General features: G+C 35.3%; 1 protein-coding gene across 1 annotated transcript in view; it reads left to right on the forward strand.

Moving 5' to 3' along the window:
* Positions 1 to 15,681, forward strand: part of LOC125668968 (uncharacterized) — a 21,064-nt gene extending 5,383 nt beyond the window's left edge. Inside the window, exons 2-14 of the mRNA XM_048903410.2 lie at positions 85 to 444; positions 4,011 to 4,154; positions 5,260 to 5,451; positions 5,541 to 5,683; positions 6,018 to 6,195; positions 6,287 to 6,434; positions 8,548 to 8,712; positions 10,928 to 11,021; positions 11,110 to 11,304; positions 11,547 to 11,595; positions 11,716 to 11,862; positions 13,978 to 14,061; positions 15,158 to 15,681. Coding sequence (XP_048759367.2) covers positions 85 to 444; positions 4,011 to 4,154; positions 5,260 to 5,451; positions 5,541 to 5,683; positions 6,018 to 6,195; positions 6,287 to 6,434; positions 8,548 to 8,712; positions 10,928 to 11,021; positions 11,110 to 11,304; positions 11,547 to 11,595; positions 11,716 to 11,862; positions 13,978 to 14,061; positions 15,158 to 15,471 — 2,213 coding nt within the window. The 3' untranslated portion in view covers positions 15,472 to 15,681. The remainder of the gene's footprint in view (positions 1 to 84; positions 445 to 4,010; positions 4,155 to 5,259; positions 5,452 to 5,540; positions 5,684 to 6,017; positions 6,196 to 6,286; positions 6,435 to 8,547; positions 8,713 to 10,927; positions 11,022 to 11,109; positions 11,305 to 11,546; positions 11,596 to 11,715; positions 11,863 to 13,977; positions 14,062 to 15,157) is intronic.
* Positions 15,682 to 17,481: the final 1,800 nt, after the last annotated feature.

Genomic DNA, 17,481 nt, shown 5'->3' on the forward strand with positions numbered 1-17,481 from the left:
TATATTATGGTCAACATCTTTAACTTTTTGGAAATTGACAACCTTAAAAATATAAGTTTATGCTCATGAATATTTGATTTTCAGCAACAAAAAGTGGTTATGATCGAGTGCCTCTTGTTTTCGGAAGTCCTTCCGATTCTGATGGAGAAAGTGGACCTATTTCTTATATAGAGATCAACAAAAGATACCGGAACCGGAACCAGTGGAAGCCATTTCTTGCGGTGGGTGTTGTGGTGATTATCGTGCTTTTAATAGGTATACTTGCCATGTGTTATGTATTACTGACACGTTCAAACACCGACAATGGAGCCACCACCAAGCCGGCTCTAACAGGGACCACATCAAAAACATCAGGGTCATTGGAAGGGGTAACCACCACCAAACGTGCGGAGGAAAGTCACAGACGACAGACTCCGAACTGGGAAGTGACATTCAGAAACATGGGTATGTCAGCAATTTATTTGAACCCAATCTTGTTCAAATAAACGTTATAAAATACAATTTATAGTTGAGACACAATCAAACTAAAGAAATGCATACGGACGACCGGAAAATATCTTCCTCAAAATACCCATTTTATCTGTTTCTGTTCGGTTTTACCTATTCAATAAAAAAAAATTTGATGGTTGATATTTAAATTATTTGATAAATTGCTAACTTTGATTTGAGTTTGCAGCAGTTGTGTTGGAGTTGGTCCAAATGCAACGAATTGAATTTGTAACCAATAGACAGGGCCATAAATTAACCTTCAATTTGGAGGAGGCAGGAAATTAGGCGGGGGTCCGCCTCCATGTAATTTACGGCCCTGATAGATGTACAATGTAATTGAAAGGCTAATATAACGAACAGTGATCAATCTCATAACTCCTATAAGAAATACAAAATAGAGAGTTGGGCAAACACGGACCTCAGGACCTACATTTTAATTGCACCTCTTGTACGCGTAAACGTTAATGATATTCTGACGAAACTTGTAATTACAACGTAGATGTGTATTATATATTAATTGAAATATACGCGCCAATACATGTGGGCGTCTTTGAAACAAACATCAACATGTGATACAACATATAGAAATATACGAGAAAATCAAAAACTACATCTCCCGAAAGTTAAGTGTATTTGTATTATTTCAATTGTTTAACATTATAAATAGAAGAGAATTATGATATTTATTATTAAAACTTATATTAAAACTTAGCCAATAATGCAAAGAAAGGAAAAATCTATAAAAGTGAATCTTAGAATTCAAATATACAATGTATTAATGTTCTTCAAACGATTTTGTTGCAGACATGGTGATTGTTTATAAACAACTTATATTCATCTAAATAACAAGTTTGTTCATTCAAATACTTTTTGAAAAATGTCGACATTTTAGAGTATGCAAGTCTTGAGAAAGAAGTGTAAGAGACAGTAGGAAAAATAAATGTCAAGGACATGATGCATACTGTAGAGCAGGATCCGAGATTTCTTTGGATATATTTCTAAAGAAAACAAAGGTTGGAAAGATATATATACTATTTGTATCGGTTAAAAGTTGTAGTTCCATCTAAACATGGAAAGTCTTTCATTGATACGGACCGGGGAAAAAACTCCTCTGTAAGGTTTCTAGAGAATATAGATTATAATGGTTATAATTTCAAATACTTCACAGTGTACACGTGATTCCAACAAATCAATATGATTTTAAACTTATACTTTATAGACTCCCCAGCTTGTAGATTTCAATGTCACTCTTACAAATAATCGTGTATACATGCGTATATACGGGATGATTTCAGCTTCTTCATTGTCAAATTCCCATATTTATTAACCAATATTCGATTGTCACCTGCATATGGTGTGTATATATTTCAACTGATTCGATACGCAAGAGGTTGTTAGAAACAGACTAATGACAAACAAATTGATGTTACTGAGGTTTCAATAGTATCATTCAAAGTCAGCATTTTGCAAATTGTATGGTCGTTATAATGATCTAGTTTGCCACTATAATCTGTCATTGGGTCGATTGCTGTCTAAGTGTTTCATACCAATTGCTATGCCGTTCTTGGCACACTAATTTTGACTATGGATTACTTTCTTTACCTGATCAAGATATAGGGCTCACGTTGGCAGGGGATGCTTACTCCTCCTGGGCACCTGATCCCACCTCCGGTGTATCCAAGGGTCCGTATTTACCCAGCTCTCTATTTTCTATTCCTTATAGGAGTTATGAGATTGTGCACACTGTTCGTTATCTTCACCTATGCATGCATTGTTTATTTGATGAATGCTAGCAATTGAAGGAAATCTGGTCTAACATTAAAGTATGCTTTTTGAAAAATCCGAACTTTTTTCAAGCAATTACCGTATAAGCAGAATTTTTAAAAGATGATTTAATTTTGGCATTATTATCAAGAGTGATAATTAAAAATTGAACATCGCTAACAAGTTATTTGATATTGGGGGTAATAATTATGCATTTACGTTGCAAACATTTACAAACATTTAATAACGTAGGTAGTGAAACAATATACCCTTCCATATGATGATAAAAATGTCCTCTGCACATTGTTGGTTCAAATGTTCATATTAGATCTATTATTGCATTCATGTTCAACTACACAAGTTATGGACCATTCAAACGCAAATAATTGTTCCTGTCAGTGCATAATCAATTAAGACACCAATAGCAAAGTTGTCAATCGCATTGTAATTCTGTTAGAAATAGATTTTGATGAAATTCTACCACGAGAAAGCTTTCATGTGTTTTTTTTAAAAATTCCCAAAACATATTTTCTCTTATATATATATATACACCTTGGCGGTGTTACGTAAAAGCATAAAGCATGAAGATAATTTAAAATTCTATGAATAAGAATTTCTTTACAAGAGGGTAAAACATTTGTAGAGAGATTTTTACTTTCTCTAAATGTGCGTTTACTTTGGATCAATTTTAGAAAAATAAAAGAAAACAAATTTCAACCATCACTCATTTTAGCACATTCCCTCACAAGACCCTGACCTCTTGCGCCAGGGGTATGAAATCTATAACTTATAGATAGTTATATACTTTATCTAAATATGCATTTAGTTTACTTTGAATCAGCAAAGCTTAAAACAAAATTCAGTCATTATTGATTCCAATCATCCTCCCCCTATTGATATTAAGTCCTGTTCCTAAACGTTTGTAGACAGCTTTGTCCTTTGTCTAACTGTGAGTTCAATTTTCATTCTACATTAGAAGTATCAAAGAGGAATTTATAGCATTAATCAAAGACATTTACAGTATATGTATTACCATTTTGATCCCACACTAAGACTTTTAAAAAAAAAACTCTAGTAGAAGTAAAGATGATTTTCAATGATAATTGACTTCAGGAATCGATACTCTTTATCGATATGCACTCGGTTTTATTTTCTATCAACAGAAGAAACGAAGATGACTTTTAAATATTGCAAACATTAACGATGTATAACCAATTTGGCCTCGGCCTCGAGATTAAACATTAAAAACATATGACCATTTTGGCCCAATTCCATAAATAGACCCTCTGTTTACAGGATGCAATCTCTCACTAGAGGCCGTTACGCTACGCTCCACAACACGAAAGAGAAGCTAGGATGGCACGCCCTCTGGTGAGAGATTCTTCAGTGTGGTTACATAAAAGAATGCCTCCGGTTCTGCATAATTTTGCTTCAGTTTTTCTTTCAGATTTATGGTCTTTAGAAAAATTAGTAAAATTTGAAAATGCCGTGAACTTTACATTAAACATCTGGCATAAGACTGATAGGAGTCATTCTGTTCACTAAGCGATATGTTAGATTTTTAGTATATAGTACATATACGTGTAAACATTATTTAAAATTTAGTAATTGAGATCTACTCTGACATTATTAATGGAAATTGTGCCTTGATTTAAGCTTCAATTGCCGTTAGCGAAAATTTGATTATCACCAATTGTTGACTTGTGGTGCAAATTATAACATTATAATTGAAGAGTGAAATTTGAATGTTATCTTAGGTTCGGAGTGTGTTTTGAGGTTGATTGACATTGATGGAGATGGGTTACAAGATATAGTTTTTGGTGCAGCAACTGCAGCAGATCTTTCCGCTATATCTGAAATTGATGCAAACGGGAGCTTGAGGGCTTTTTGTAATGCAACAGGTTAGAGAGCTTTCTTAATGACAACACGACAGAGATATTGAAGAAATCAAAGATAAAGGATTGTCAAACATTTTCGCTATTATTCTTTTGAGGGAATTTTACTTCCGGATATTGGTTATATGTTTTTTGTTCTGAAAATCAAATTTTACCGTATGGTTCACGTAAAACAGATTGATCTGTTACTTTGCCTCCATTTCTAGAAATAATTCGTGGTAAAAGAGAAATTTGATGTAAATCCATACTATATGATAACATTAAACAATAGACTTAATATAGAGAAAGTGATATCTATCAATAAGCATTTTCCGAGTTCCCCATAGTTCTTTCCCTTTCTAGAACTCTTACGCACAGTGAGACGCAAAATATACTTTCGACCACACGCGGTGGGTACAAATGCTTATCGCTGCCTTCATATATTGCCTAAAGATTGATTATTAACAGATATCATGCAACCACCCAAACTGCTGGGACACTTAATTTTAGTAAGATTATGAGTATCTGATAATCAGATAGCTCAAACAAAAATCAATGACCACCATCTTTCTTTGATTAAAGTATCACTCGTACAGAAGATGAAATAAAAAATAATTTCATATTTAATTTAATGGCCTAATTCAAACAAATATCATTCTTGATATGGTCAGTTTAATGTATACCAACGGCTGATATAAACAAATTTCACGCTTTCATAACTCTTATCCTTATTTACATAGCCAATCTATAATATATATATATATATATATATATATATATATATATATATATATATATGTTTACATATTGAACTAATCCAAGCGTTCAACAGAATACCGTATATTGGGGTTTTTCCTGCGGGGTGATAAATTTGGCTTATTTTAGCGGCTAGATAGCTTTCCACTCGCCAAATATGCACCCACTAGCGACTTCATTATTTGCAATAGAGATAACTCTTCCTTGTCCGCCAAAATTTTATTTCACTAAAATTATTAGCATACATGTACCTTCGAGCCAGCAAATCCCCAAATTTTAGACCCGCGGAAAAACTCGCTATACGGTATTGAACGTACCTCAGGCGGAGAAGGGCTGATATTTCGGAAGTTGCGTATTACAAATATTGTTCTTGTAGGTAGAACATACCCATGTATCGGAACTTTGATTGGGATGAGGGGATATGATGGGAAAGTTCTGTGGAAAATCCCAACACGATCTGGGACCTTACTGAACAACTGTGAAGACTTTGACCTTAATTTGGACGGACATATCGATTGTGTGGTAGGAGGACGCAGCGCCACCATGGAAGCTATAGACATTAGGAACGGTAACTCACATCTGAAAGTTATATAAAGATGGCACAATTCAAGTATTATTTTCTTTAGCTGTTGATATCATTTCATTATTTTCATGAAGGCAAACACATCTGGGAAGCGACTTCGCCATTTTTCACAAAAATCTGGAATTTCTACCAGGCTATGGCCCTTCCTGATTTCAACGGAGACGGTGTGAAAGAGATATTGGTTATGCACGGCGGCAATCCCAATATAGAGGCTATTGTAATATTGAGTAATTTATGCAACTTGTTCTGTAAAACAAATATGGCTAACTCATTTTAATGTATCAATACATTTACAAAGAATATAGAAAAGAAATGTATGCAATGTACTTTGAATACTAATTCATAAAATCTGTAAGAGATCAGATATAAAGATATTAAAAGGTTTCTTTTTCATCTTAATCGTATGATTTTTATGGAGAGGAACACAGCATTTTCCTTCCATCATAATATTATCTTCCAAAGAAGAAAATCCTTTAAAGAAATAAGACGAGAAACCATATACTAGTATATACATATGAATAAAAGCTTAGTGCACTTTCATCACGGTGCAGTACCATAACCGGGAGTCGGGCCGCTTGATCATGCTGGACGGAAAGACCGGTAAAGGAATGGGGGTCCGCTGCCTGGAGATGCCCCACAGCAAGGAGAGTTATCAGAGTCCTGTAGTCTACACACACAGGGACGGATCACAGTACATCCTGTTTGGGAGTGGTGGAGAAACTGTTCCTGGTTAGCCTTATTGTTCAATTCAAATTCTATTTCTTATCTAAAAATAATCAGCAAGATTTATTTTGATGTGTGTTTGTTGTGATGAATGCAGGCGACTTCATGATGATATCGCTGCCAGATTTTTACCGTTACGTTATGGGACTACCAAAAGACACTGCTGTACCCAATACAAAAGGGTCTTACAACCAATGGAGTCGCATTCCTAGGCAAGCTGACACAGGAATCATGGTCATTTTCAAGTAAGTGCATAAAAAGACCAATCTTGCTTTGACAACATCATGACTGGGAGGCTGTCGATTCGAGCCGTGTGTTTGTACCTTGAAATTCGTGGTTTTCTGGATGAGACCTTGAATAGCAAACTCCCGTGTCGTGATAGACGTTGCCAGGTCTTAAACTCAGATATAGACATAACTTACGAGATTTGGTTGTTGGAGCACCCACGTTGTCAAAAAAAGCCCTCCTCCGTTTCTCCGTGCTCGCAGTACAATGTATATTTCGTTGGTAACAAAACATATCATTGCTACATCATCGGGCTATACATATGAAACACTTTTTTAATTTCAAATTCTGTAATTCATTTATTTCAGACTACACTTCTATATGTATCTGGATAAAACAATAACGTATACATATCTTTCGATATATCACAAGCCATAGAAATACTACTTATTCCAACATAAACTCCGTTTACCTGATCAAGATATAGGGCTCACGGCGGGTGTGAGCAGTCAACAAGGGATGCTTACTCTTACTAGACACCTGATTCCACCTCTGGTATATCCAGGTGTCCGTGTTTGCCTAACTCTCTATTTTGTATTGCTTATAGGATTTATGAGATTGATCACTGTTTGTTATCTTCACCTTTTATATGTAAAATTACAGTGCCCTCAACCCACTTAACAGCACATTTAATGATCTTAAAACAATAGAATTAAGTGGAAATTGGCATACCGCACGAAAACATAAAAATGCATTTTCCAATTGCATTTTGGTAGCTATAATTTGTGTAAAAAAAAACCACACACATGCAATCATTTTAAGTTTATATGCTCCCTTTTATTAATTTAACAAAAATATGTGAAAGATTTTCAATCATACCGTACGTTAAAATCTACGTTTCAATCTGCGTCTGCGAGTGGACGCAGCTTGTGCACAGGTAAAATCGGCCTTCATCAATATGAATTAAAATACATTGAACCTCTGCATTACAGCGGCAAATTTTTCATTGGTAGCTGACGCGCTAGATCAATAGGCCGTTGTCATCTCACATACTCTCAACAAATTGCGAAAACATGGATCTTACAGTAACGATGTAAGAATCATATTTGAAAGGTTTGAGATTGATGAAAAGTGAAGATAAACGAGCAATGATCGATAATTCCCACAAAGAGTAGGACTAACATAGACCCCTGGAATATTGGTGGGATCAGGTTCTTAGGAGAAGTAAGCATTCCCCGTTGATCGGTCACATCTGCAGTGAGCCCCGTGTCTTAATCAGGTAAACGATGTAATCCATAGTCAAAATCCGTATGTAAAGTACGACCTAACAATTGATATGAACACGTCAGACAGTATTTGACTTCATGACATATTGTATTTGTATATTAGATCGTTATAAAACCAAGAATTTGCGACTTGTTGACTTGAAACGAGACTGTTGAAACCCCTGTAACACCAACTTACATTTTAGTAGCTTGTCTCCATTTAAAAATTGATCATACCCAGAACATAGATAGAACAGATCCTCAGTACCCCTTCCTTGTCGTAAGTGGCGACTAAATGGGGGCCGTCCTTCGAATCAGACCGCAAAAACCGAGGTCCCCTGTCACAGCAGGTGTGGCAAAATAAAGATCCTTCTCTGCTCAATGGTCATAAGCGCCGAGCATAGGCCTAAATTTTACAGCCCTTCACCGGCAATGGTGACTTTTCCTTATGATTAAAATTTTCTCGGTAGTGACGTTAAACAATAATCAATCAATCAATAAAATATCTAATCATAAAATTGATGTGGAAGACTTTTTGGTGTCGTTCATATTTATTGAATCGACATTTAGATGGAAATTGGTATTGTCAATAGATAAAATGTTGTCGATATATCTAAATTACGAGTTAAAGGCCACAGCAAAATATTTGTTCTTCTTATATAGAAACTTTTGAATAAATTCGTATCACTATCAGAACAGGTCAGCTAATAAAGATGCTCAGTTTGTAACAATGGGAATTTCAACAGACTGTTGGAAAACCTGATCACCAAAGACTACGAATATATTGTCAATGAGGAACTCCAGCATCTTTTACATTGTATTTTGATAAAAAGAATATCAATTTACAGGGAAGAATATTAATTTACAGGGGTGTAACTAAAGGAGTGATGGTGCCGCCCTTGATGACGGATATAGACCATGACGGTGTTGATGACATTGTGATGTCAGCTTATGACGGATTAGTGATGCTGCTGGACGGCAAAACTATGAAGACGAAGTGGAAAGTGGAGTTCCCTGGCATGGAATCATACAGGTGAGAAAAAGTAGAATTTCCGTTTAAGGAATCTCATACATGTAAGTGAATAAAATAAAAAATGCAATATCCGGGCATGGAATCACACGTGTGAAAGGTGAAGATAACGAACAGTGATGAATGTCATAAATCCTTTAAGGAATACAAAATAAAGAGTGGGGCAAACACGGACCCCTGGACACACCAGAGGGGGACAATGTACCTAGGAGGAGTAAGCATCCGCTGTCGACCCGTCGTGTGCCCTATATCGCGATCAGGTAAACGGAGTTATCCGTAGTCAAAATTAGTGTGCCAAGAACGGCAAAACAATCGATATCAAACATATCAGACAGCAATTGACTCATAGATATGTTGTATTGGCAAACTATATTATTACGACCATAGAAGAAAAGTGAGGTGAAAACAAATGAAATTTCAGAGGATGGAAACTTGCATATTGGTTATAGACAATAGAAAACTGACTTTCCAGAAATGCTACCTCACATGTGTAAGAAAGTGGAATTTCAAAGAACTAAATCTTACGGCCACTTTATACAGAATTAATTTCATGAAATTGAGCACTTGAGAAGAACAATTCTTACGAATGTAATTTGACAAGGGAGTTTGTCGAAAGTGGAATTTCTACAAAAGCTGTGATTATGATCTTACAGTAATAGAGAGTGAAACACACTAGAAGAGCATCCTTACAATTAGTAGAATGTAAGTGAACTTGGGATTCCCAGGTATGAATTTGGATGTGAAAAACTGAGACAGGAAACTTACAAGTAACTAAGAATTTCCAGGAACATAGCTAGACTTCTAGAGGTGATGAAAGCTACATGAATGTGAAAGGAAAATACACTACAGCTTGGAGAAATTCTACAAGCAATAATGGAATCAAATATGATATGTATTAGATACAATGTACCTGGGAAGAGACTACCGACCTTCCGAAAGTAAACTGAGAAACTTTCTCACTTACCGGCGCGAGTGGGATTCGAGCCCGCGCCGACCAGAGGTGAGAGGCCGTGTGATTTTGAGCGCGATGCTCTAACAACTCGGCCACAGAGGCCCCCTCCCCCATTAACATTACATCTAGAGATCAACATATACTGGCCAGAATAACTTCACTAGGATTTGTGTTATGGAGTATAGAAGGAAACGAGATGGAATTGAAAATGGAAATCATGCACATGAAGATGGAATTTCAAAGTTAGAATCGGGGTCACTAGAGCTCCTTGGGAATGAAAATAGTTTTCAAAACATTAGTACATGTAATTGAAAAACTGCCCCTGATCGGTTATTTGTGAGAAACAGTCTATGAAAGGTGAAGATAACAAACTGTGATCAATCCCATAACTCCTATAATCAATACAAAATAGATAGTTGGGCAAACAGGAACCCCTGGACACACCAGAGGTGGGATCAGTTGTCTAGGAGGAGTAAACATCCCCATTAATAGCGACCAACTTCAATTGCAGTCACTTTTCAGATTGAGGAACAAATTCCGTTATGTTGTATATTATTCATCCAGTCATTCCACTCGTATAAAGAATCATTCAAGGATTTTCCGCTCTCATTAGTTTATCGTATAATATACCGTGCAAAATTAATCTTTGTCGGAATTATCATTTCAAATGAAGGCATTGCCTATAATGAAAGAGTTGTTATTCTTCGACTTCTAGATATTCAGTGTTTAAAGAAATGATGTCAATCAACCGTTCAGAAACGAGTAATAAACCAGAAGGAAAGTTAAGCTGTCAGGCACAGAATAACCATAATTACATGGATGCTGACTTGTGACTTAAGATGGTAGAATGGAAATTGGGATTCCAAAAATTGGTTAATATGCATGGAGCAGCAAAATTTGTTTAATTTTCAGTCCCCTACTCTCCGTATCTGTCCGTAATTATGTCCGTGTCTCACAACTTAATCTCACACGGCCTCTCACCTCTGTCGGCGCGGGTTCGAATCCCGCTCGCGCTGGTAAGTAAGAAAGTTTCCCAGTTTACTTTTGGAAGGTCGGTGGTCTCTTCCCAGGTACAATGTATCTGGGTTATCTCTTCCACCAATAAAAACTGGGCGCCACCATGCAGATAACTGAAAAAATGTTGAGTGTGGCGGAAAACATCAATCAATCAATCACAATTCAAGTTTTCATTGTGGTTGACTTACTTCAATAAACGTATAAGACACAATTTCATGGTTGGCTGACCTTACGTTTCTCTCTTTTCAGCACGCCTGCTCCTGGATATTTTGATGATGATGACGTCTTGGATTTCATGGTTCATTGGAGCAAGGGTGCATGGCCCTCGTACAACGCGTCAGAGGTGAAACGGTTCAATATCCATAATCGTAATTCGTGTATCATTAATTGGGTGAAATATATCCACTCTTAATGCCTTTTTTGATTTGTAGAAAGTGATAATAAGCGGCAAAGACGGAACCATTCTTTGGCGGGCCAAGATCAAGAATTATGAGATGTCATCTGACCTGACGCTGCAGACGACGGAACCGTACCGGGATTTCTACCTTTATAAGATGAAAGGAAGAGATGCACACGTATACAGGGATCTGACGGGCGAAATTCACGGCGTAGGAGTCCAAAGAAATGTACGGATGGGAAACTAAGTCATAAAATATCCTTTGAAAGAGGTCCATTGATTTGTACATCAACATACTTCTAACATTCTAATTTACGTCCTCCAATGTTATTATACAGATTACCTTCCTATGTGCTCAGAACTATTATCATATTTTTCATACTATATCTAGGAAATCTAGTAATTCATTTCTAATTACACCACGAATTTCACTTTTATTTACTATAGAACCTGATTTCTTTTCTTGTTTAGATTTCTATTATTCCAAACAGGAAGTCAACGATGTCACTTGATGAAAACGGTACGAAAAGTATTTTCTAATATACAAGTAAACAGCTGAACGCTATGGATATTCCGTTAGCTAATCAAAAGAGCGGTTTCCAACTTGAAATCGTTATTCTCTAAAAATTCGTTGTTTCAGATGAGTTGATAAACAAAGACTTCATGAAGTTCCGTTTTCAGTGTAATTCTGGTGTAGACATTAAATCTGAAATCTTTGTCATGGACAGGACGACAGCAGACACACCGATGAAGGTCCTGGAATCCACACCGATGGAATTTAACTACCGTAAGTTAATTGTCAATCATAAATTCTTTACATCAGATGTCTAGTGCAATTCTTGTCATTTCATGTGGAATTCATACGATAGGCAATTTAAAAAATGTTACGAGACTGGCACAATCATAACATTAACATATTGATAATATACATGTAGCAATCATAATGTTTAAAACATTAAAAGGTGAAGATAACGAACAGTGATCAATCTCATAACTCCTATAAGGAATACAAAATAGATAGTTGGACAAACACGGACCTCTGGATACACCAGAGGTGGGATCAGGTGCCTAGGAGGAATAAGCATCCCCTGTCGACCGGTCACACCCACCGTGAGCTCTATATTCTGGGACTACAGCAATCATAACGTTAACGTGCTGGAACTAGAGCAATGCTAAGATATGCGTAATCATATATCGTAATATTAAAATGCTGAGACTTGCCGAATAATAACTCTAGTGTGTTGAGATTGTCGAAATCAAAACAATTATATCCTGAGATTATCTCAACAATTGCATTAACGTGCAGACTACAACCACTTGTTTCACTGTTTAATATGAACCCACCTCTGGTGTGTCCAACTAGGGTCCGTGATTGCTCAACTTTCTATTTTGTATTGCTTATAGGAGTTATGAAATAGATTACTGTTCGTTATCTTCACCTTTCATATAGATAAATAACAGATCCTCTATTAGTTTCATTTTTTTAAAATCGTGCTTTTTAGGGGTTTTCTTTATCCGAAGTGATTGCAAACGGCAATAGATTTAAATCTTGTGTCAAATTGTACATATCAATTTGGTTGTTAACACATATGATAAGTTGTGTTTTATAAAAAAAAAAAAAAAAAAAAATCTTAAGTTTGACATGATTTAATTTTACTTGTTACACGCAATTTGATTGATTCGTTTCACGTTATCAACAATCTTTATATCTTATAAACAAAGTGGAACTTTAGTTCCGCTATATGACGTTAAAAAAGGACAAGCGTGTGATCCGATTGGTTTAGCCATTCAGTTTCCATTTTGTTGCTACGGCGATATTGGTCCGCGTCATATAAAATTGATATTTTCTTTAGAATTATCCATCAAATAATATCAAACGCGGTTGACTAAATTAAATTATAAGGAATGAAAGTAATATTTATTTGTTTTATACGATATAAAGTAAGTTTTGACAGTTTACGCAATTTTATAAACCGCTTCGTGGTTTATAATGCGTAAACTACCTCAACTTACTTTATATCGTATAAAAGAAAGAAATATTACTTGCATTCCTCAAATACAGTTAGAAATAATCAGATTTATGGTGGCATCAAAATACAGTACCAAAGAACAGTTATCAGCAGTTGTAAATAGTTTAGTGGTTAGGACGCGCGCGTCACTTCCGGGAGGCACGTGCTCGATTCCCGATCCCAGCGCAGCTTCAAACCAAAGAAGTTTAAGATAGGTATTGACTGTTCCTTTGCTAAGCTCCCAACTTTAACAATAAAAGACACGAGTTTTTCTGATATTTTCAGACAGCGGGGACACAATTAAGAACCCTCACTTGTACAGCTGTAAGAGTCATCCATCTGTGGCACTCTACCGAAGTATATGAAAATTTCGTCAATAGGACATTAAACAGCAAGCAAACAATTAAATATTGAAACATTTTTCATCCTTAATACGAATCGATACAACAAAAACTCATAGTGTCCTGCAGAATTCAGACCATCGAAATAAAAGACATCACAGAATCGTAGACTTTTGCTTCATACTTTTAACATTTGTTGAAAATAGATATTAATGGCAAACAAACATTCAACTTTATGATAAATGGGATGGTTTCAGCTTCTCAATCGTCAACTCTCCATATTTATGTAGAAATATTCCATTATCACCTGCATGTAGTGTTTACATCTCTCAACTGATTCGATACGCAATCATCGGTTTTTAAATCGAGGCAGGTTACTGACAAACATGGTGCAGAAATTTCAACAGTCTCATTTAAAGTAAATTCTATGGTCGTTATGACGATTTAGATTGCCAAATACAACCTATCAAATGCTGTCTGACTTGTTTACATTGCTTATAGGATTTATGAGATTAATCACTGTTCGTTATCTTCACCTTTCGTTTGTTGTAGACCCATCAACGAGTTGGAAGACAGGTACAAAGAATAAAAATCTCACGTACTGCGCTGTCTTGATACCGGAAGACTTAACCACGTGTAAGTCATGTGATCTGAACATGCTTAAGTGATATTACATGTACATGTAGCATACGTGTGACTATTATGCTATGTGAAGAGCGAAACTAAAAATTGGAAAGAAATTCCGATTCTATTTTTCCAAGAAATAAGCCCATAACAATACATTATAAAGACAAGATATAAGCCAGCAGGTGCGTGACGTTGTTTCATTGTATAATGATTGTGGTATTGAAAATCTGTGATGCTTACTCCTCCTAGGAGCCTGATCCCACCTCTGGTGTGTCCAGGGTCCATGTTTGCCCAACGATCTATTTTGTATTGCTTATGTGATTTATGATATTGATCACTGTTCGTTATCTTCGCCTTTCATAATGTTAAAGTATCCATGTAATAATTTGAACAAATTTTCCGATGTTGTCTACACATCATTACCACTCTCAGGGATTGTTTTGTCCGTCCGTATATCTGTCCGTCACACCCTAGAATGTAAGAGACAGGACTTTGATATTTAGCTAGCGTGTTCCTTTGATATGATCGCTGATTCACTCGTAGGTGACGCATTTATCTTTTGGAGCACTCTTCTCGAACGATTTTTCCACTTTGAAACAACTGTAAAAATGTATCTAATTGACGCGTTGCCTATTTTATTCACATTTAATATGACTTGATATACATATGTCACGTATACTAAGCATAACAATTTTGTTCCTTAAATCAATTTATTAGCATTTGTAATTTTATGAAAATCAAAAATTAAACGTAATTCTATTTTATTTAGTGATTTTATTTTAACGAATGATTATTTTATCTGCATTATCTAATTCTAGATTTTGTTTTAGAAATATAAGTAGGTCGAATCGTATCAACGTAATTCAAATCAATTCAACTTTGATAAGTGATTTATGTTAAAAGCTGAAGCCTCAACTTGTATTGAACATTTAGGAACCGAATATTTAATTTGACTTTTATTCGTGAATATTATTCGATACCTGCTTGGATATATTATATATTTTTAAGTACATCTTGTTCTATGTAGTATAAGTATACAAAAATGTTTGCTTGGCTGGTTTACCATATACTGTAGAATGAAATAATTTCTTTCTGTGTATGACAGCTGCGGTCGGTGATGTGGACGGGGACGGAAGTCTTGATCTCGTAACCCTGGTTACCTACAACGGACAAATAGTTGACCAACACTACATTTACGACTCCATGGTTTACCACTCCACCATACACAAGATAAACTTGCAACCCATCATACAGAACCCAGAAACCAGAACATCCATGAAGATCCACACGACATTGCCCCTGGACCGTTACCGTCAGGAAAAAGATGTCTCCTTTCTACAATTCCTTCCGTTACAGAAACAACAATGGTTATCGTACTTTGGCACAAAACAAAATGGTCATTTCAAAAATAAAAGATAACATTGCTATTCAGCCCCCCTGTTCTTATCTGAGCCAGTCACCATGGGTGTATTCATTATGGTTATGGTAACTAAATACTAAACAAACATACATAAGCCTTGACTCGAGGAAACTGAAAATGTTCCCAGCAATACTATGGAATCATTAAATTCATGTGGACTAGTTTTTGTGGATTGTCGAGATTAAACATTTGGGATGTGATTTCGTGGATATGGATCCTGTATATTAAAATATTATATACTAGATGTGTATTACGTTGTGGTATGAAATTTGTGGAATAAAGTTGCCTACAAAATTCACGAAAACTGATCCCCCAAGAAATCTAATAATTCCACAGTACTGTGTCATCTAAGACAAGCGTTGGACTGTAAGTGAATAAAAGCGGTTTCAGGGATCAAACCATTTTAAGTAACGAATGCTAAGATTCGGTCACCCTTGATTTAGAGAAAAGTTTTACATCATCAATGTTTGCAATGCGCAGATTTTCTTAATTCTATGTGCCTTTTGAACGCCCACTTATTACGCATATGAATTATAAGTAAGCCTGGCCCAATGACAATAAAATGATCATAGACTGAAGTCCGTGTTTGCCCAACTCTTTATTTTGTATTGCTTATAGGAGCTATGAGATTGATCACTGTTCGTTATCTTCACCTTTCATACAACCAAACCAAACGAAGTCAGTGCGAAAGACTCTGTGGTGCCTTATTTCGAGTTCACTGGGGTATAACGAATCTACATATGAATGAAAATGATTGTTAATAGATAAAACGTCGTCGATATATCTAAATGTCAAGATGAAGGCCACACCAAACATCAGAATGTTGGAAATCTTACAACAATGCAAAACACTTTTTTCAATGGAAGAATAATCTTAAACTGACACTCTGTAATTTTCTCTCAAAAATAAGAAACAACTTTATTGACGCTATCTTCTTGAAATTACTAGCATAAATAAGCTTAAATTGCTCTGAAAAATTTGGAGCTGAAAGAACTGGACTACTCATAAAGACAGATTTAATTTCACAAAATGGTTCGTCACACGTTGTGTATTCAAATTTAAGGTTGATCGATCCTCATGTGACGTAATAGGTTTTTGCAAAAATCTTGATAAATTAAACTTTGTGCATGATAGAAATATATCTTTCTGAGGAATATTATTCACTGGATATAATAAAAAATCTGGTAAACTATTAATGCTGAAAAAGTTTATATTTTCCATAGATAATCAATTATTTATGATTTTAAAAATGTTGTCAAGGGCAATAACTCCTGTGCTGGATTTTCTTCAACTGGATGTCTATTATACATTGGTTTCCCTAATATCCATGATTAATCTATACATATTTATGAATTAGCAGGGTTTTTTTTAAACTGTTGATATTGAAATTTTATCATTTCAACAAGTTTTTATCTATTTTTATTATTCTGTTTAACGAAAATGTGTGATTTTCTGATGTTGATATATACTTCTGTTTTTGTATGTCTGACATCTTTAAAAAGGTGGCAACATATACATTTTCTTTGGTTATCAATTGAATTAAACTATATTGAGTGGAAATTAATAAGTTTTTCCACTTTTAACCATTAATATTGATAAGTCACATGAAGATGGAGCTACCTTAACCCTCTTTTTATTATTATTATTATCATACAAAATTTATAAATCGCTAAATATAATATAAAGTTACTCTAAAGCGCTGTACATAAAACAATTATGGACATAAGAGCATAAAAATTACTTAATAAATACTAGAGCTTAAAAATGCTTGTTAAAAAACGCTTAAGAATCTACATATAACTTCAAAAGGACTAGTAATGTTCACATGTAAAATTGCTGTGTTTTGTAATAAGGTCAATTTAAGAATAAGCAATTTTAAATAAACACTAAGAAGAATCTGGGTAAGCAATGGTAAAAAGGTAAGTTTTAATAACTTTTTAAAACGAATAAAATTCCTCTCAGATCTCAGGTCCTGGGGTAGATTGTTCCAGCGTAGCACTCACCTCACC

The sequence above is a fragment of the Ostrea edulis genome, chromosome 4, assembly GCF_947568905.1.
Source record: "Ostrea edulis chromosome 4, xbOstEdul1.1, whole genome shotgun sequence".
In the NCBI taxonomy this organism is placed as follows: Eukaryota; Metazoa; Mollusca; class Bivalvia; order Ostreida; family Ostreidae; genus Ostrea; species Ostrea edulis.